The sequence below is a fragment of the Chiloscyllium punctatum genome, chromosome 11 (assembly GCF_047496795.1).
Source record: "Chiloscyllium punctatum isolate Juve2018m chromosome 11, sChiPun1.3, whole genome shotgun sequence".
In the NCBI taxonomy this organism is placed as follows: Eukaryota; Metazoa; Chordata; class Chondrichthyes; order Orectolobiformes; family Hemiscylliidae; genus Chiloscyllium; species Chiloscyllium punctatum.
In genome coordinates this window covers 15,374,889-15,397,027 of record NC_092749.1, presented here as the reverse complement: position 1 = coordinate 15,397,027, position 22,139 = coordinate 15,374,889, and the positions used below count along the sequence as shown (strand labels likewise).

Below are 22,139 nucleotides of genomic sequence, written 5' to 3'. Positions count from 1 at the left end.
TGGCTTTCTGATGGAAATGTTAGAAAGGGAGATGGGGGGTATTATGCACCTTTTGAGGTACAGCATCTGACAGGCAGTACACTCAAGTGCTATAGTGAACCGTGCAAGTTCAGCAGAACATCCTCCAATCCCCTTCCCTTGCCCTGAGCCACTTCAAAGAGGGAATGGTTTCCCCATTTTATTTCGTGATGGTAACATTGATTGCGAGTCTCCTGCCGTTGCTCAGTAGCCACTGATGTGACAGCATTGTGTGTGTCTATGTCTGTTCTAGAGCTGTTACATTCTCCAGGCATTGACAGCAGTGAGGGACCCTGCTGCCAGACTCTGATGAATGCCGACGGATTGTACCTGGTGGCTTTCCACGCGCTGTCACTCAATCTCAAGCTGATCGCCTGTGATTACTATCGGAAAAAACCGGCACCTGTCCCTGCATCACTGGTAAGCACTTGGTCCTTGGATTAAACAGCACCCCAGATAGGAGAGTTTCCCTCTTGGCTTCAGGGTCTGATGGGATGTGGGCTGGTTATTTTGTGCTCATGGGATGTGGGCATCGCTGGTCAGCCCAGCGTTTAATATCAGACCCTTAGGTGCCCTCGAGAAAGTGGTGGTGAGCTGCTGCAGTTCAGCTGCCGTATATAGACCCACAATGCCATTAGGCATTCCAGCATTTTGACCCAGCGACAGTGAAGGAACCGTGATATATTTCCAAGTCAGGATGGTGGTGAGTGGCATGGAGGAAAACTTGCAGGGGGTGGTGTTCCCATGTATCTGCTAACCTTGACATTCAGGTGGTGGTTGTGGAAAATGCTGTCAAAGGATCTTTAGTTTGGAACTATGTTCAGCATGGACTGATTGGACCGAAGGGTCTGTGCTGTATAACTGTCGGAAAAGATTTGCTAACCCACGATAGGCCCACAAAAGCAAATTGGCCAAATTGTACCAGGACACCCAGAATTCCCGAGCAGCTCACGAACTGGGTCAGACGGCCTGCAGACAATGGAATACACTTTAAGCTTCCATGGACGTGCCAAGAGATCTCAAAGCCCGAAGGGCAGTTTCACAGCCCAGCAACAGCAAAGCCACACAAAGAGCAGGACGGACAGACAGACAGGCACCACAGGACAATGGAAGCATCTTACCACTCCAGAAAAGACTTTAATACCTACCTGTGAAGATGAAAGGAGCCATGATACTGTTAGTATGTTGCATTGTGTGAAGGAACAGGACATTCATCCGATAAACTGTTTTCCAATTAGCACCCTTGCAACTAAATTACTCCATTTTCAGAAACATTGTAGTTTCCCATTTCTTAATCAGTGTCATTGCGCAGCATTAGTATAAAACAGGTCTCACCCTCAGCTCTGGGAGGAGAAGTCAAATTCTTTGTGCAGACTGTCAGTTCTGTGTCAGCTGGTCTGTTTTCTCCTCCAGCGATATCGCTTGCAATAAGCTGTTTGTCAATTTCACTTTGAGCTGTGTTTTGTGATCTCTAACCTACTGGGCAAACTTCTGTGACAATAACCCTATGAATATGCAGTTAACCGACAGGGAGTCTCCTCAAATTGGCCTTTGGGTAAATTCCAATTGGGTGTCAAATAATAGGCTATGTTAACTGCCAACCCCTAGTTCCCCTTGCTCCTACCCACATTATCTGTGTCTCCCAGGAGTCTTAGTAATGATGTCTGACAAACTGTTGAAACATGGACGCAATTACTATTAAGCATTAAACTACATCTTGGATCCTATTGCTAAGACTCCATTGTGGTTGTTGATTGTTCCAGTGTCCTGCTCTAAGAGTGAAGTGTCGGCTTCCTTCTAACTACAAATAGCACAAACTTCAATTAAAAGTCTCCACTGAAGTCATTCCTCTCGAGAGTATGTGCTGAGCCTCTGTGTACAGACCCCTCTCAGCTGCCATTTATTTAAAGTGCCATGCATCAAGGGGTTGGAATTAATAATCATTGTTGCTCAACCTGATTGTGCAGTGGCTTTGAGGAGCTGTGTTGTGTTTCTGCAGAAGGAGTTTGTGAGGCAGGTGCAGAGCAGTCGAGTTCTGATGGTGCTCTCACAGGCCTGGATCGAAGAACTTTACCATCAGGTGCTTGACCGGAACCTGCTGGGAGAAGCTGGGTACTGGGGAACGGCAGAGGAGCATGGTCTGCCTTTCATCACTATGTTAACTGGTGAGTTGCCCATCAATCATTCTTAGCTTCATGGAACAAGACAAAGAAAGAATCTTCACCTAAATATATGATGGAGGGCAGGTGGACAAGTTCTGTCTCCCTGCTATTTATTGCTTGTCCTGTTGGTGGATGTGCTTTCAACCAGCCATGTATTGTATCCTCAAATTCCTTCTCTAAATCTCTCCACCTCTCTACCTCCTCCTCTCTTAACAATGCTCCTTCAAACTTCCCTCTTTTCACCAGCGTTTTGGCCACCTCTTCCAGTATCTCCTTATGTTACTCCATGTCAAGTTCTGGTTGCTCATTTCCCCTGAGAAGGAAGCATTTTGGGATGATTTGCGATGTTTAAAGAATGAAGAAATGCATATTATTGCTACATACAGGAGTAGTTTGAAAAAAAAAGGCTTCTGCCATATAGAAACAAAGCAATAATCTGCTGTGCCCTGCTCTGCTGTTTCAGACGAGACGGTAGTACAGGATCCAGTTCCAACTAGTGGCTGGTTCTGTTTACGTAGGATATTCCTGCAATAATTTCACTTTACCTCCTACCTCCACACTGGAACAGAACATTGGTGCCACACACATTATTGTTGTGCACCAGATAGAGGAACATGGCACCCACTTTATCCATAAGTGTATGTGCAATGTCACCATCATGGTCTCCATCTGTTTACTTGCCCCACCTCAGAACCCCACTTTTTCCACCTCACTCTCCATTCCCTACCCAGCCCCCCTCACATTTCACTTGCTGTTCTTTCACCTCCTTGCATGCCACCCCTTTTGCTGTTTTGCACAAGATCTGAAGACTTCAATAAACATGTCACACTTCGTACCTGGAGCCTGCACTGCTGGAATTCACTTTACACTCATAACCTGTACAGTAGAACTATCTTCACTTCATGCCCTTTGCTTTAGAAATCTGCCTGCTTTTATCAGGAGGCATTGCTCTGATTTTAGTCATGAGTTAATACAACAAGTGTAGCTGAGAGATTCTGCAGCCTGTTTGATGTTGTGTGTGGTACAAGTAGAATCAATAGACTGCAGTCTAGATTGTTTAAAAAAATTCTGTGGATTACAGTTATGTGCTGTTTAAATAAATTCTGTATTCTGGATTAGTGGTGCTGGAAGAGCACAGCAGTTCAGGCAGCATCCAAATAGCTTCGGAATCGACGTTTCGGGCAAAAGCCCTTCATCTTTATTCCTGATGAAGGGCTTTTGCCCGAAACGTCGATTTCGAAGCTATTTGGATGCTGCCTGAACTGCTGTGCTCTTCCAGCACCACTAATCCAGAATCTGGTTTCCAGCATCTGTAGTCATTGTTTTTACCAAATAAATTCTGTAGTCTGTTCTCGTGATGTATTGAAGTAGATTCTGGGGCTGGAGGATGCTTAAAATGATCCTGTAGACTGTTGGCTACACTGTATTACTATGAATAAATCCTACAGACTGGTTGTTGTAACGTAACGTTTAAATAGATTCAGTGGACTGGTTAGTGTACTACAGTATTTTAATGGACTCTGTAGGCTGGTTGTGGTATAATGCTTAATTAGATTCTGTAGACTGCTGTAGTGTAATTTTGACATAGATTGTAGACTGTTTGCTGCTGTGTGCTGTTTAAAAAGACTGCCTGCCTAGTATAAAGGCTTTTTTTTTGCTGCAAAATGGAATGTTCTACATGAATCCTTGCACCCCAGTCTCCAATTGATTGGCAGACATGATGGTGTCAGTGGGAGCTCTGCACTAAACGTGATAAAGAAATGCTGTGTTTTATTTGCAGATATGGATGGCCTGGGAAGCAGTGCAGTAGGAGGGCAAATGGTCAGTACAGCGTCAGAACAATCTCCTCTAGCCCAGGAAAAGAACACACCCGATTCCGTGACTGCAGGTAATAGAAAATTGACATAGAATATCCTTTTTATTGTCATGTGCACTCCAGTGCAAGAGTACAGTGAAAACGTTTACAATGCCTGCCCTTCATGGCAACTAGGAGATAGTGCGGACTGCAGGTGCTGGAGAATCAGAGTAGGTAGAATTCACAGAAGAGTCGAAAAGTGTGATGCTGGAAAAGCACAGTATGTCAGGCAACATCTGAGGAGCAGGAGAGTCAACATTTTGGGCAGGGCCCTTTATCAGGACTGGGGAGGAGGAAGGAGTCTGTGAAGTAAATAGGGGGAAGAGGTTAGGGGAAAAATAGCTACGATGCAACAGGTGGATGCAGTTAGGAGGTGATTTTGAGAGGTTGGTGGGAAGGGTGGAGTGGATAGTTGGGAAGGAAGATGGACAGGTAGATCAGTGGGCGGTGCCAAGCTGGAGGGTTGCTTCTGGCAAAGGGTGACGGGAGAATTGGGAAACTGGCGTCTGAGCAGCAGGAGAGGAGAGGTGCTTTTCTACTCTGCCTGTAATCGCACCATCATAGATACAAATACCTCGGTACAAATCTTGGATCCAAAGAGGAATAAAAGGAAAAGTAGTAGCATTACTTAGAGTGTCTAAAAAAGAAAGTTAGAAATGAGAAAGTTACAAATTAGTTGAAGGATTGCCATTACAGTCTGGTAAAGAATTTCAAATAAGACCATAAGACATAGGAGTGGAAGTAAGGCCATTCGGCCCATCGGCTGATAGGCATTCCAATGCCACTTACCCGCACTCTCCTCGTATCCCTTAATTCCTTGCGAGGTCAAGAATTTATCTATCTCTGCCTTGAAGACACTTAACATCCCGGCCTCCACTGCACTCTGCGGCAATGAATTCCACAGGCCCACCTCTCTCTGGCTGAAGAAATGTCTCCTCATTTCCATTATAAATTGACCCCCTCTAATTCTAAGGCTGTGCCCACAGGTCCTAGTCTCCCGCCTAACGGAAACAACTTTCCAGCGTGCACCCTTTCTAAACCATGCATTATCTTGTGAGTTTCTAGAGCATCTCCCCTCAACCTTCTCACCTCTAATGAATACAATCCCAGGATCCTCAGCCATTCATTGTATGTTAGGCCTACCATTCCAGGGATCATCCGTGTGAATCTCTGCTGGACACGCTCCAGTGCCAATATATCCTTCCTGAGGTGTGGGGCCCAAAATTGGCAACAGTATTCTAAATGGGGCCTAACTAGAGCTTTATAAAGTCTCAGTAGCACATCACTGCTTTTATATTCTAACCCTCTTGAGATAAATGACAACATTACATTTCCTTTCTTAATCATGGACTCAACCTGCAAGTTAACCTTTAGAGAATCCTGGACTAGCACTCCCAGATCCCTTTGTACTTTGGCTTTATGAACTTTCTCACTGTTTAGAAAATAGTCCGTGCCTGTATTCATTTTTCCAAAGTGCAAGACCTCACACTTGCTTATTGAATTTCCTCAGCCATTTCCTGGACCACTCTCCTAAACTGTCTAAATCTTTCTGCAGCCTCCCCACATCCTCAGAACTACCTGCCTGTCTGCCTAACTTTGAATAATCAGCAAACTTCACCAGAATGCCCCCAGTCTCTTTGTCCAGATCGTTATTACATAAAGTGAACAGCTGTGGCCCCATCGCTGAACTCTGTGGGACATCACTTGTCACTAGCTGCCATTCCAAAAAAGAACATTTTATCCCAACTCTCTGCCTTCTGTCAGACATCCAATCCTCAATCCATGCCAGTAGCTCACCTCGAACACCATGGGCTCTCACCTTACTCAGCAGCCTCCTGTGAGGCACCTTATCAAAGGCCTTTTGGAAGTCTAGATAGATAACATCCACTGGGTTTCCCTGGTCTAACCTACTTGTTACCTCTTCAAAGAATTCTAACAGCTGTGTCAGGCACGATCTCCCCTTTCTAAATCCATGCTGACTTGTTTTAATCTGAACCTGCACTTCCAAGAATTTAGAAATCTCATCCTTAAAGATGGATTGTAGAATTTTACCTACAACCGAGGTTAGGCTAATCGGCCTATAATTTTCCATCTTTTGTCTTGATCCTTTCTTGAACAATGTGGTTTCAACAGCGATTTTCCAATCATCTGGAACTTTCCCTGATTCCAGTGGTTTTTGAAAGATCACAACCAACGCTTCCACTATTTTCTCAGCCACCTCCCTCAGAACTCTAGGATGTAGCCCACTGGGGCCTGGGGATTTATCAATTTTTTGACCTTTTAGCTTTTCTAGCACTTTCTCTTTTGTAACGGCTACCATACTCAACTCTGCCCCCTGACTCCTCTAAATTGTTGGGATATTACTCCTGTCTTCCACTGTGAAGACTGACACAAAGTTCTTCAGCTATTTCCTTATCTCCCATCACCAGCTTTTCTGCATCAGTTTGGAACAGCCTAATGTCTACTTTTGCCTCGCGTTTGTTTCTTATGTATTGAAAGAAACTTTTACTGTCATTTCTAATATTACTGGCTAGCTTACCTTCATATTTTATCCTCTCTACCCTTATTTCTCTCTTTGTTGTTCTGTTTGTTTTTGTAGCCTTCCCAATCTTCTGATTTCCCAGTGCTCTTGGCCACATTATAGGCTCTCTCTTTTTCTAGGCAAAAGTAAGGACTACAGATGCTGGAAACCAGAGTCTAAATTAGAGTGGTGCTGGAAAAGCACAGCAGGTGAGGCAGCATCCTTCCTGACTTCCTTTGTCAGCTATGGCTGTCTAACCCCTCCTTGGATAATCTTCCTTTTCTTTGGAATGAACCTCTGTACGGTGTCCTCAATTACACCCAGAAACTCCTGCCATTATTGCTCTACTGTCTTCCCCTCTAGGCTCTACTTCCAGTCGATTTTTGTCAGTTCCTCTCTCATGCCCCTATAATTACCTTTATTTAACTGTAACACTATTACATCCAATTTTGCCTTCCCTCTTTCAAACTGCAGACTGAACTCTACCATATTATGATCGCTGCCTCCTAAGTGTTCCCCTACTTTAAGATCTTTTATAAACTCTAGCTCATTACATAGCACTAAGTCCAGAATAGCCTGCTCCCTTGTGGGCTCCATCACAAGCTGCTCCAAAAAAGCCATCCTGTAAGCATTCCATGAATTCCCTTTCTTTGGATCTACCAGCAACATTATTCACCCCATCCATTTGCATATTGAAGTCCCCCATGATCACCGTGACCTTGTCTTTCTGACATGCCCTATCTATTTTGTGGTATATCTTTCGCCCCTGGTCCTGACCACTCTTAGGAGGTCCGTATATAACTCCCATTATGTGTTTTTTTGTGGTTCCTCAATTCCACCCCCACAGACTCCACATCATCTGACCCCATGTGATTCAGTGCCATAGATTTAATTTCATTCTTAACTAACAAGGCAACCTCTGCCACCTCCTTGTCTTTTCAATAAGTTGTAATTCCTTGGATGTTTAACTGCCAGTCCTGAACCCCCTGCAACCACATCTCTGTGATGCCTACCACATCATAATCATTCACGATGATTTGTACCATTAATTCATCTACTTTGTTATGAATACTATGAGCATTCAGGTAAAGCGCCTTAATGCTAATTTTCTCATCCTCGTGATTTCCAACATCTCTAGTTATCTGTCCTAAGCTATCCTTCCTTTTTGCTTCATTCCTAGTCTGCCTTGAACTTAAACTCTGCACACATACTAACCTGTGCTTATCTTTTTACTTGACTCCATACTCCCTGTCACTTTCCCTTTCCCTTCCTCCACACCCCCCGACTCACAAGTTTAAAGTCCTAGTGACCATCCTAATTATCCTTTTCGCCAGAACACTGGTTCCAGATCAGTCCATCCCATCGGCACAGATTCCCCCGGTTCCAAAACTGATGCCAATGTCCCATGAAATGGAATCCCCCTTCCCCACAGCAATCTCTTAGTGCGCGTTTATTTCCCTAATTTTCTTATCTCTATGCCAATTAGCATGTGGCTCGGCAGTAATCTAGAGATTATGACTCTTGAGGACCTGTTCTTCAACTTCCTTCCTAGTGCTTGATACTCCTCAAACAGCTCCTCCTTCCTAGCCTTGCCTATCTTGTTAGCTCCAACATGGACCACAACAACTAGATCTTCTCCCTCTCTCCAATATCCTTTCAAGCCGGTCGGAGATGTCCTGCACCCTGGCACCGGGTAGGCAATACACCATGTGGGACTCCTGATCCAGCTCACAAAGGATACTATCTGTTCCCCCTAATTATAGAATCCCCGATAACAACTACTTGTTTTTTTGCTCTCCCCTCTTGAATAGCCTTATGCACCATGGTGCAGTGGTCAGCTGGCTCATCCTGTCCACAGCCCTTTTCCTCATCCATACAGGGAGCAAACATCTCATCAAAAAATAGACAGTACATTACAGTAGTTCAGTGATCAAATGGTCTGACTGCCTACACCAGGCCCCAGTCCAATAACTGCGATGGTCTAGCACCCAAGACTTAAACATTAGGAGAAGGATTAGGCCACTGAGCCTTGGAGCCTGCTCCATCATGAAAGAAGCTGATAGCTGATCTGATTGTGACCTCAACACCACTTTCCTGCTTGTCTCACAGTAACCCTTCAATCCCTCTAACCCAGGTTTGAATTGAGTCAATGACTCAGTGTTCACTTGTCTCGGGGGAAGAGGTTTCCACAGTTTACAGATCCTCTGAGAGAAAATTAACTTTCCTTACATTAATCTCAAATGGGAGACTCCTGATTTTTCAACTGTGTCCCCGAGTTCCAGTCTCTCCTATATCCTTTCATCAGCCAAGACTTTTGGATCTCGCGTGTTTCAGTAAGATCATCTCTTTTTCTCTATCTTGCCACATTACACTGAAGAACCAGTTCACTTTCTAGCTCCTCATGGGATTGCAGGTAGAGCTTCCCAATTTATGCTGTGGAGCCATTCAGACAGGGAAAGTACTAGATTCGAGTTACCACTGAGTGTTTGGGATTGTCAAAACCTCACTTGAAAGACCACAATGGAGAATCTGCGTCTGTTGCCTTTACAGCACAGAAGGTTCAGAAGAGATTTAATAAAGGTGCTCAATAGTTTGTTACAGTATCTGGAGAGAAACTATTTCCAGTGACAGATGGGTGAACAACAGGTGAAGAACATTTGTGGCAATTTCAAGAGAAAAGAGGAAAGTTGAGCAGAATTGTATTATTGCAATGAGTTTTATTTTTTTTTCTGTTCACTCTTTGTTCCCTAATGTTGGCATGGCTGCAAAGGTTAGCATTTGTTGCCAGCCTTATTTGCCCTTGAACTGGCTTGTTAAACTGTTTCAGAGGGCAGTTAAGAGTCAACCACATTGCCGTGTGTCTAGAGGCATGTGCAAGGTAAAGAGGCAGGTTTACCTCCTGAAAGGAGCATTAGTGAATCAGATGGGGCTTCAAGAGTATCAACGTTTATCAGGTTCGTTACCAGATGGCAAGCATACTCCATGGAGAGAAATTGGGCAAATTAAGCCTGTATTCTGTAGAATTTTGAAGGATGAGAGGCGATTTCGTTGAAACTTAACAGAATACTTAAAGGAATAGACATGATAGATGCAGGTGAGTTGGTTCCCCTAGTTGTGGGGTCTAAAAACATTTAGGACCAAGATGACAAATATTTTTACTCAGAGGGTTGTGTATCTTTGGAATTCTGTACATCAGAGGACTGTGGAAGGTCAGTCTTTGAATTTTTATAAACAAGAGGTTGATAAATATTTGATTATCAGGATTCTGGGGATAGTGTGGGTAAAAGACACCAAAGTGTTTGATCAGCTGTGACTGTGTTACACAGCACAGTAGGACCAGCATTTCCTGTATCCCTTCCTAATGTTAATTTCACAGCTGTTTTTACCAACATCTGCTTTATATTCTAGATTTATTAATTGAGTTTAAGTTGACATGTTAGGATTGATCCTGTGTTCCCCTTATTGTTCACTCATCCGACTTTAGAAACAATTTCTCTCTAATTACTGTACCAAACTATTGATCAACTTTATTAAATCTCCTCTGAACCCTCTCTGCTGTGTTCTGGATTACTAGTTCAATAACATTACCATAACTCTCCTAAGCACACCATGTGGTGTTGTGGACAGGGTGTCGGGTAATTTCATGAGACCATCCTGTAGTTGAGGCATTAGTCCTGTATGCCATGTTGCTGCCAGTACAGTTTGCTCCTCATTCTACTCTCCCTCTATAACCCCCAAAGGCTACAGACCATAGAGCCAGTTCCATCACTCAGTACAACCTGGGCAATCTATAAACTAATTCCTATGAGGTTGGTTAGCGATTCTTTTAGCCAGCGGATCCATGATGGATCAAGTGGTCCTCTTTTATCATGTGGTTTGATGCCACATTATGTGATTGGCTTCAAGACAGACTGGTTGTGAAGAAGGAAAAGTCAAGAACTGACTTTAGGCTTAGACTGTAAAGTAACACTATTTACTATACATTAATACTACATACTGCTGTGCACAGTCACTGTAGATATACCAGGCTGAAACACATGAGCTAAGTACTAAACTACTGTCTTCTCTATGTCTCTATGACCTCTCAACATTCTCCTTCATTCCAGCACATTCTAACACTGCCCATACTGTGCTATTTATACTCAGTGATGTGCCAATCTGTGACATCATTGCAAGGTTGCTCCAGGGTCCTGAAGCCCTTACACAAAAGTACTCCATGCTACAGATATTTTCTGTTTTATGTGAGGTCTTGGGACAGGATGGGATGATTTCAGTCAGCAGCAGGTTAAATGCAAGAAAGGACAAGACAACTGCAAAATACAGCAGGTATTTGAAATCTAAATCAAAATCCAAAAATGGCAGAAATGATCAGAGGTCTGTAAGGAGAGAAATTGGACTAAAGGCTTAGATCAGTGATGAGCCTTCATTGAGTAAAGACAGTAATTTAGTCTCATGTCCACAGTTATAAGGAATTTGTGGGGAATGCTCTGACCGCCCTGAAATGGCTGTTTTTATTTCTTGTACTTTACTGCTCCAGGAATGTGTTTCGCACGGTTCATTCTGATTGGCTGCTGGAAGAACTTGATTGACACTCTCTCTACTCCCCTGACTGGTCGGGTGGCTGGCAGTTCCAAGGGACTGGCATTCATACTGGGCACAGAGGGCATTAAAGAGCAGAACCAGAAGGAGAGGGATGCCATCTGCATGAGCCTGGATGGTCTTCGGAAAGCAGCCAGGCTCAGCTGTGCACTAGGTATGTGGACATTGCCTGTTTGGTTTGTGATTTGCTTATTTTCTGGGTGACACTGCTGGTTGGTCACTCTCACATCCAATACTAATGCCTTATGGTATTACCTAAAGTAACATATGTACTCAAGTAATAGCCAATCACATGTATAAGTTGTGACGATGCTGTGGCTTTGAGAGTTATATTTTGTCCTAGTTTCTTTTAAGATTGAATGAGAAGTGATGAGCAGTTTGTGGTGATGTAAACAGCTTGTGAGGCCTTGTTGAGGGTGGGGGGAGTTCTTTAAAGTTGGAACAATAGAAGCACTCTGGCTGGGTGTGGCCAGCTCACCTCAGACCTGGATTTCTAGGTGTTTTTTAGCTTTCAGATTCAGCAGGAGTTGCTGGAGGTTTGAACAAGTTAAAGCTATTTTTCCCTGTCTTGGTTACAACTAGAAGCTGGGGTTTCTCTTCCTACTATGAGCATTACATGTGAGAAACTGTGTCTGACCTTGCCTTTTTGCCAAAGGGTGTGTTTATGGAATGTTACTGGATTGGAACAGTTAATTAATAATATTAGTAATAGTTACTGTAGCTACTATTCTGTTAAGTTTTCCAATAGAGTTATTATTCTGAGCTCTAGCTTTTGTTGTTTTTAACTATGATGTTTGAATAAGTTGTGTTTTGCATAATGCTGAGTAGTTTGACTAGTCAAACTTCATCGGGAACACAGCACTTTACATTTACCTTCAAAATAAGAAAGTGTTAGTGCCTAAGCTACCATCTTAAAATATTTTGAGGTGGGGGGTGGGGGGGGTCTGGTTTATAACAACGTTGACCCTAGAAGTCTGGCCAAAGCATCCCTTGTTTTACAAGTGTCTTGTCTTTGAAGTGGAGTTTGGTGGGAACAGTCATTGAGTCTTTTCTCGTAATTGCTGTTTTCTCATTTAAACATCAGTCACCACTGGCTGAGAAACCCAGGCGAGCCATTTCCGGCTGAGTTCAGGACCATGGCCAGCAATCAGTGCCAATGTCATTCTCAGCAGTTCCAAAGATTTGCATTGGATTTCAACCCCCTCCATAACACCATAGGATAGCATTAGAAGTAAACCATTCAGTCCCTCAGGTATCCTCCGCCATTCAATAAGATCATAGTACTTCTGATAATCCTCAATTCCAGGTTCCTGCCCTTCTCCCATAATGTTTGATTCCCTCATTGATGAATTAGCCTCGAATGTACTTAATGGTCCAGTATCATCAATGCCTGAGGCAAAGAATTTCATATTATCAGTTCCCTCTGGGAGAAAGTATTCATCTTAATCTCTGTCTCAAATAAATTCCTTCTTACTCTGACTCTCTCACAAGGGGAAAGAACCTTTCTGCATCTACTGTGGCAAGCCCCTGAAGAATCTTATATATTTTAATAATCCCATCTCTCAATTTTCTAAACTCCAATGAGTATCTGGCCCAATCTACACAAAGTCATTTCATACCCAGGATCAGCCTAGTCAACCTTCCCTGGACTGCCTCCAATGCCAGTATATCTTTCCTGAGGAAATTGTTCACAGTACTCCATTACTAATTGGGATTTCCTTGTTCTCTGGCAGGGCTGATTGATCACTCCTGCAGCCAATCCATATGCTTCATGATACGACCTAAAGTACCATTACTAATGTCTATATAATTTTAGCAAGTCCTCCATATTTTTACCCTTTGAAAGAAAGGTCAACATTTCATTTGTCTTCCCTTTTACCTGTTGAACTTGTATGCTAGCTTTTTGTGATTTTATGCACAAGCGCCCCAAAAATCATTCAGCACTGTAGCTTTCTGCAGTCTTGCTCTATTCAAATAACATTCAGCTGCACTGTTCTTCCTGCTAAAGTCCACAACTTCATATTTTCCCATACTATATCCCAACTGTTAAGTTGTTGCCCATTCGCGTAACCTGTCCATAAAGAGAGAGTCACATAGTCCCGGAGGGCTGCTCTCTTGATAGAGAGAGATGTCTGGTGGTGATTACACCTGAGGGTCACCACACCCCAGGTGAAGGGTGACCTCAGCTAATACAGGAATTGAACTGCACTGTAAGTATCACTTTCACATCACATTACAAACCTACCGTAGGATGGGACATTTTTCACTTGAGTGTAGGAGGTTGAGAAGCGACCTTAGAAAAGTTCGTAAAATAATGAGGGATTGAGATAGGGTTAATGTTAGTTGTCTTTTCTCTAGGATGGGGGATTTCAAGAATGGGGCACATTTTTAAGGTGAGAGGAGAGAGACTTATAAAAGACATGAGGGTGGTTCGCGTGTGGAATGAACTTCCTGAGGAAGTGATGGATGTGGGTACAATTACAACATTTAAAAGACATTTGGATAAGTGTATGAATTGGAAGAGTTTAGAGGGATTTGGGCCAAATGCTGGCATATGGAACTAGATTTAAATAGGATATCTGGTCAGCATGGACAAACTGAACCAAAGGTTCTGTTTATGTGCCGTACATCTCTATGATTCGAAATGTGACTTGATGCAATCTTGCTGATCTTCCACTAGATGTTGTGAGTATATCTGAATCGAGTGCGCACTGTTATATTTATTGATGAAAATACTTGCCACATCCAGTTCTTGTGGCTAAAGGGATATGGGAGGAGGGCAGGACTAGGATATTGATCTTGATGATCATCCATGATCATTGAAGCAGCTTGAATGCCTCAGACATTTTTGCAGTGTGAGGGTAGGCACAATGGGCCAAATGGCCTCCTGCACCATAATTCATCTGTGCTTCTGTGGCTGTTGTGTCTGTGTTTTTATGTAAAAAAAGAGGCCATTCGGCCCAACTGGTCCATACCAGTGTTGATCCTCCACAGGAGCCGCATTACACCCCTCTCCCAACTCCAGCAAATCCCTTCAAAGTTTGCTTCCTTTTCTTCTTTGTGCATTTGGCTTCCCCTGTTGAGATTAATCACCTTAGCCATTTCTTATGTCCAGCATTCTACATTCTCATCACTCTCTGGGCTGAGCAGTTTCTCCTGAGTTTCTCTTCTGACTGATTTTATGAATACCTGCCTTATATTCGTGGCCCCTAGATCTAACTTTGAGTGCTTGGAAGTGTGAGGGGAACAACACTGGGCTAACCGAGGCCCAAGGTAATGCTCTGCTGCATGGGTTCAAGTCCCCTTCCATCTTAAGCAGTTTAAATTCAGCTAGAATTAATAAATCTGGAATATCGAGAGTCTCAGAAATGGTGACCATCGTCATTTTGTTGAAAGAAACGTCAACACCCTTCGGGAAGGAAATGTGCTGTCCTTTCCTGGTCTGGCCTACATGTGACTCCAAACCAACAGCAATGTGACTGACTCTAGAATGCAAGCCACTCACTCCAAGACAATTAGGCATGGACAATAAATGGTGCTCCTGCCAAATCCCATGAAAAAAAAATTTAAAATGTTGCATGCGGTTCAAATTTCCATTTGATAGCTGATTCTGTGGTGAGCTTCATCACTGGTGTTTAGAAGAATGAGGGGGGGATATCTCACAGAAGTTTATAAAAGTCTTTTAACAGGACTAGACAGGTTAGATGTTCGCAATGGTGGAGGGGTCACAGTTTAAGGATCAGGGGTAAACCTTTTAGGACTGAGATAAGGAGAAATATCTTCACCCGGGCAGTGAGGAGCCTGTGGAATTCTCCACCACAGAAAGACGTTGAATCCAAAACATTACATTTTCAGGAAGGACGTAGATAAAGCTCTTGTGGCTAAAGAGATATGGAGGAAGGATTAGGGTATCGAGGCCTCATTCCTGATGAAGGGCTTATGCCTGAAATGTCAAATTTCCTGTTCCTTGGATGCTGCCTGACCTGCTGTGCTTTTCTAGCACCACACTCTTGGCTCTAATCTCCAGCATCTGCAGTACTATTGCTTATTGGGGTATTGATGATCAGCTGTGATCATATTAAAGAGCAGAGCAGGTGTGAGGGGTCAAATGGCCTACTCCTGCTCCTACCTTCCATGTTTTTATGTTTTACTGCGTTGGACAACAAATGTTGGTCTCCTAAAGGAAAATGTGGGCTGTCTTGTTGTGTTTATTGGGACAATGAGGAGGATGGGATGGGTGCATTATGGGTGGGAGGGATGAGGGATGGAGCAAGATAGATGGCATATGGTGAAAAAGAGAGTAGGCGGAGAGAGCAAGGGTTTGTGTTTATTCTTAAGTGGGATTTAGCTGGCATTGGCAAGGCTGGCATTGGTTGTCCATCCCTAATTGCCCTTGAACTGATCATTGCTGTAGATCATTTCAAGGGCAGTTAAGAGTTAACCACTTTACTGTGGTTACATGTAGACAGACCTGGTAAGGAGGGCAGATTTCTTTCCCTAAAGGGCATTGGTCAATCAGATGGGATTTTCAACAATTAGCAATGGTTACATAGTCACCAGTAGGGTGGGCTTTTAATTCCAAGTTTCTATTGGACTCCGATTGCACCATCGACCTGGTGGGATTTGAACCCATGTCCCCAGGGCAATTGGCCTGCAGTTCTAGTCCAGTAACGTTCCAACTTTGCCACCACCTCCCCTAAGGAGAGAATTAACTAAATGTTTAATGGAAATCATTACCATTAGACTTGTTTTAAATTAAAATTTGATGCTCTGCTATTTGGTATTTGAATTGATGCCTCAGAACAGTAGCCTGGGGTTCTGGATTGCCAGACCAATGATATTACAATTGTGCCACGATAACAATATGGAAGGGAACTCTCATACTTTTGCTATGAGCAGTGAAGTGATTTCAGCAATGTCAAGTTGGTCATAGATTTCAGTCACTGATGGAGAAATACTCCCTGCTTAGCAAACCAGGAATTTGTCCTCCTTTCAATTAATGTTTCCCTTTATCTAAAGCTTAAACATAAATCACAGAGAACTAATCCTTTACGAAAGGAGCAGTGAGTGAGAGAGTGAGGAAAAGAGCAGCTGTAACAGGCCAAGAGATGTTAAGAGTAAAACATAGAAAGCAAAATGTTCTGGAGATGTAACAAGCAGATACCACATGACATTGCTCATATCATGGTGTCAATGGGGAGGCAGTGTTTGTATCGTGATAATATCATTTGACTTGTAATTTGGAACCTCAGTCTGATGTTTGAATGGTAAATGGTGAAATTTGAGTTAATGAAATAAATCCATAGTTAGAGCTAACCCAATGGCAACCAGGTAACAGTGTTCCTCTCTTTTTCTTGCACGGACCTCCAAAGGTGATGTGTGGCAACAGCTTCTAAAAGCTGATGTATTGTTACACTGAATGATGCCAAAATGTCATTACAGGAAGGAAATCTGTCACCCTTAACTTGGCTCCAGAGCCACAGCGATTGGGTTGACTGTTCCAATCTGATCCCCTCTGCTGGGCAATTAGGGATGAGCAACAAATCCTAGTCCAGCCCACACCGCGCACATACCATGAACGCATAGGAAGCAGTGAGGCCACACTGCCATCTGGTGGTCACGGTCTACAATTCGAGGGGCACTTTGGCCTCATCACTCGGCATTTCCAATGCTGCACAGTGATGTAATGTAGCAAGACTGAAAAATCAGCCTGGCAGGGAGTGAAACTCCTGCACATAGATGTCTGCAATTGCAGAAGTTTTAGGAATGTATTTGGATAACCATTGTAGTTAAAGATAGATTTACATTTGTATGGTGCCTTTTCTGAGCACTGGATGCCTCAAAGGGCTTTTCAGGCCCTATAGAAATATAATCACTGTGATATTGTAGGAAAGTGGCAGACAATTTGCACACAGCAAGCTCCCATAAACTACAGTGAAATAAGAGATTGAATCATCTCCCCTGCTTTTTCTAAAAATAATGCTGTGCGATCTTCTACATTGAGACATGGCTTAATTTACATTTCATCTGAAGACTGCATCACTTAGAGTCCAGCACTTGCCCAGTACTGCTGTAAGATTTGAGTTTGAGAGTCAAAGGGATAAAACTCATAAATGATTTCAAAGTTATTTGTTAAGAAGCAACAGTTTAAATATTGTGCATTAACTAAATGAATGTAAAAGATACACAAACCCCATAACAGATATAACTCCCTGGCCTCGGAGGATGGATAGATATGTGTTTGGACTCAATGTCTGTTGGCAGGAGCCCCTTCTTTTTCTTAACACAGTGTTAGGTTGTTCTCTGATTCCGCTCTATTCGATGAAAGTGCACAATGCCCTCTTGAGGAGCTGTTTACAGATCTTAGTCCTAGGCACCTATCCCATGTCAATCACTTGATGGAGCCCAACTGAAAGGTTACCAAGGTACTCAGGCTGGAAGCTCCCCTCAGGTCTGTCAGCCTGCCTCAAGGTCACTTTATAGTATATCTGATGTAATGTGCCACCTATTAATTTCTGTCAGGGATGCGTCTCGATTAGAAGGCACAGGATTCATTCCATTGAGTCAGGAAGATCAAGCTGTACCAAAACCTTGTCACGAAACTCAGAAAAAAAAAAATCTCTTTGGCTTCCTTCTGTACCTCGCTTTGTGGCAGCTCTGAACTACTTTCCTTTCCAAAGTTGGGAGAAGGAAAGAGAAGCAACATTGGAAATGTGAATGAGGAACAGGAGTAGGCCATTCGGCCTCTCCAGCCTGCTCTGCCATTCAATGAGGTCATGACTGTAGTACATTCCTGACAACCTCCATTAACCTTTAACTCCTATTTCGTATGTTGGTGCATCCATTTGAATTTATCTCCCTTGGCAGTCAAGAATCTATGCACCTCACCCTTAAAAATATCCAATGACTCTACCTTCACCAGTGCCTGGGGATGGAGAATTCAATAGACTTACAACCCCCCAGAGAGAAAAATTTCTCCTCATCCTTTTCTTAAATAGGAGACTTCTGTTTTTTATGATGTGTCTCCTAATTCCAGTCACTCCCAAAGAGAAAACACCTTTCAGCATCCACCCTGTCAAGTCTCCTCAGGACCCTATGTATTTCAACCTTCTTCATCTGGCCCACAATTGTAAGTTCCCACTCTATGACCATTTTTCCTGTCAGACTGGTTCACAGTGAGTGTGCTGTCACTGGGCTTCGGCTGACTCCAACAAGTGAACTATTTTGAAACATACCACATCAAAATGGGCCAACGTGATTCATGTGGTCCCATTGTCGCAATTCGTTCTTATGTCAGTAAAAAAAGCCCGACGTGGTTTCACCGATGATTGACTGAGCCACTCAATTTTAGGTTGAATTCCCTAGGAGACAGTGGGTTCACTGTTCTCAGAGACAGTGGCACCTCAACTGTTGCTGTTTATCTTGGAGAAAGAGAGGACTGCAGATGCTGGAGAGTCAGAGTCGAAGAATGTGGCGTTGGAAAAAGCACAGCGGGTCAAGCAGTATCCAAAGACCAGGAGAGCGGGACATTTCGGTCATAAGCCCTTCATCATCCCTGATGTGCTGCTTATCTTCAGATTTCTGTTCTGAGTCGCTTCCCAGGTGCCTCCTACTGGAACTGGGATTGCTTCAGTTTCGTAGCAACGCATATCAAATCTCGGCTGCACAGCAAATGGACAAGAGCCCTCTGAACACAAAAGACCTGAAGGTGATAGAGCAAACTCTAATGTGCAGAGGATTGTGGGAATTATGGCTGCCATTATTCATAGGATGATAGAATCATGCAGTACATAAAAGATGCTTTAACCCATCAAGTCTGTGTCACCAAAAACTTACTGCTACCTGCAGTAGTCCCACTTTTCCACATTAGGTCCATAGCCTTGAATGTTATGTCACTTCAAGGTCTCATCCAAGAACTAGATTAGAGTGGTGCTGGAAAAGCACAGCAGTTCAGGCAGCATCCAAGGAGCAGTAAAATCGATGTTTCGGGCAAAAGCCCGTCATGAGGAATAGAGGCAGAGAGCCTGAAGGGTGCAGAGATAAGTGAGAGGAGGGTGGGGGTGGGGAGAAAGTAGCATGGAGTACAATAGGTGAGTGGGGGAGGGGATGAAGGTTGGGTGGGCGGGTGGAGTGGATAGGTGGAAAAAAAGATAGGCAGGTAGGACAGGTCATGGGGACAGTGCTGAGCTGGATGTTTGGAAGTGGGGTGAGGTGGGGGAAGGGGAAATGAGGAAACTGTTGAAGTCCACATTGATGCCCTGGGGTTAAAGTGTTCCGAGGCGGAAGATGAGGCTTACTTCCTCCAGGCGTCTGGTGGTGAGGGAGCGGCGGTGAAGGAGGCCCAGGACCTCCATGTCCTCGGCAGAGTGGGAGGGGGAGTTGAAATGTTGGGCCACAGGGCGGTGCCGTTGATTGGTGCGGGTGTCACAGAGATGTTCCCCAGAGTGAGGATGGTTATACAATAGGGGTCAGTGTGAGGAACATTAAACAATAGGGGGTCAGTGTGAGGAAGGTTAAACAATAGGGGTCAGTTTGAAGAACATTAAACAATAGGGGTCATTGTGAGGAACGTTAAACAATAGGGGGTCAGTGTGAGGAAGGTTAAACAAAGCGGTCAGTATGAGGAAAATTTAAAAATCAGGGGTTAGTGTGAGGAATGTTAAACAATAGGGGTTAGTGTGCGGAACGTTAATAGGGGTTAGTGTGAGGAATGTTAAACAATAGGGGACATTGTGAGGAACATTAAACAAAGGGGTCAGTGTGAGGAACATTAAACAATGGGGGGTCAGTGTGAGGAAGGTTAAACAAAGCGGTCAGTATGAGGAAAATTTAAAAATCAGGGGTTAGTGTGAGGAATGTTAAACAATAGGGGTTAGTGTGAGGAACGTTAAACAATAGGGGTCATTGTGAGGAACGTTAAACAAAGGGGTCAGTGTGAGGAACATTAAACAATAGTGGTCAGTGTGAGGAAGGTTAAACAATATGGGGTCAGTGTGAGGAAGGTTAAACAAAGGGGTCAGTGTGAGGAACGTTAAACAATAGGGGGTCAGTGTGAGGAACGTTAAACAATAGGGGTTAGTGTGAGGAACGTTAAACAAAGGGGTCAGTGTGAGGAAGGTTAAACAAAGGGGTCAGTGTGAGGAACATTTAAAAATCGGGGGTCAGTGTGAGGAACGTTAAACAATAGGGGTTAGTGTGAGGAACGTTAAACAATAGGGGTCATTGTGAGGAACGTTAAACAAAGGGGTCAGTGTGAGGAACATTAAACAATAGTGGTCAGTGTGAGGAAGGTTAAACAAAGCGGTCAGTATGAGGAAAATTTAAAAATCGGGGTTAGTGTGAGGAATGTTAAACAATAGGGGTTAGTGTGAGGAACGTTAATAGGGGTTAGTGTGAGGAACGTTAAACAATAGGGGTCATTGTGAGGAACATTAAACAAAGGGGTCAGTGTGAGGAACATTAAACAATGGGGGGTCAGTGTGAGGAAGGTTAAACAAAGCGGTCAGTATGAGGAAAATTTAAAAATCAGGGGTTAGTGTGAGGAATGTTAAACAATAGGGGTTAGTGTGAGGAACGTTAAACAATATGGGGTCAGTGTGAGGAAGGTTAAACAATATGGGGTCAGTGTGAGGAAGGTTAAACAATAGGGGTCAGTGTGAGGAACATTAAACAATAGGGGTTAGTGTGAGGAACGTTAAACAAAGGGGTCAGTGTGAGGAACATTTAAAAATCGGGGGTCAGTGTGAGGAACGTTAAACAATAGGGGTTAGTGTGAGGAATGTTAAACAATAGGGGTCATTGTGAGGAACGTTAAACAATAGGGGTTAGTGTGAGGAACGTTAAACAATAGGGGTTAGTGTGAGGAACGTTAAACAATAGGGGTCAGTGTGAGGAACATTAAACAATGGGGGGTCAGTGTGAGGAACATTAAACAATAGGGGGTCAGTGTGATGAACATTTAAAAATCAGGGGTTAGTGTGAGGAACGTTAAACAATAGGGGTTAGTGTGAGGAACGTTAAACAATAGGGGTCATTGTGAGGAACGTTAAACAAAGGGGTCAGTGTGAGGAACATTAAACAATAGTGGTCAGTGTGAGGAAGGTTAAACAATATGGGGTCAGTGTGAGGAAGGTTAAACAATAGGGGTCAGTGTGAGGAACATTAAACAATAGGGGGTCAGTGTGAGGAACGTTAAACAATAGGGGTCAGTGTGAGGAACATTAAACAATGGGGGGTCAGTGTGAGGAACGTTAAACAAAGTGGTCAGTGTGAGGAACATTTAAAAATCAGGGGTTAGTGTGAGGAATGTTAAACAATAGGGGTTAGTGTGAGGAATGTTAAACAATAGGGGTTAGTGTGAGGAACGTTAAACAATAGGGGTCATTGTGAGGAACGTTAAACAAAGGGGTCAGTGTGAGGAACATTAAACAATAGTGGTCAGTGTGACGAAGGTTAAACAATATGGGGTCAGTGTGAGGAAGGTTAAACAATAGGGGTCAGTGTGAGGAACATTAAACAATAGGGGGTCAGTGTGAGGAACGTTAAACAATAGGGGTTAGTGTGAGGAACGTTAAACAAAGGGGTCAGTGTGAGGAAGGTTAAACAAAGGGGTCAGTGTGAGGAACATTTAAAAATCGGGGGTCAGTGTGAGGAACGTTAAACAATAGGGGTCAGTGTGAGGAACATTAAACAATGGGGGGTCAGTGTGAGGAACGTTAAACAAAGCGGTCAGTGTGAGGGACATTTAAAAATCAGGGGTTAGTGTGAGGAACGTTAAACAATAGGGGGTCAGTGTGAGGAACATTAAACAAAGAGGTCAGTGTGAGGAAGGTTAAAGAAAGGGGTCAGTGTGAGGAAGATTAAACAATAGGGGTCAGTGTGAGGAACGTTAAACAAAGCGGTCAGTGTGAGGAACATTTAAAAATCAGGGGTCATTGTGAGGAACGTTAAACAATAGGGGTCATTGTGAGGAACTTTAGACAAA

At 43.5% G+C, this 22,139-nt stretch overlaps 1 protein-coding gene across 1 annotated transcript in view; it reads left to right on the top strand.

The window, feature by feature from the left end:
- arfgef3 (ARFGEF family member 3) overlaps positions 1-22,139 on the top strand; it is a 156,951-nt gene that overhangs the window by 76,285 nt on the left and 58,527 nt on the right. Inside the window, exons 13-16 of the mRNA XM_072580344.1 lie at positions 272-438; positions 2,018-2,183; positions 3,961-4,068; positions 11,094-11,309. Coding sequence (XP_072436445.1) covers positions 272-438; positions 2,018-2,183; positions 3,961-4,068; positions 11,094-11,309 — 657 coding nt within the window. The remainder of the gene's footprint in view (positions 1-271; positions 439-2,017; positions 2,184-3,960; positions 4,069-11,093; positions 11,310-22,139) is intronic.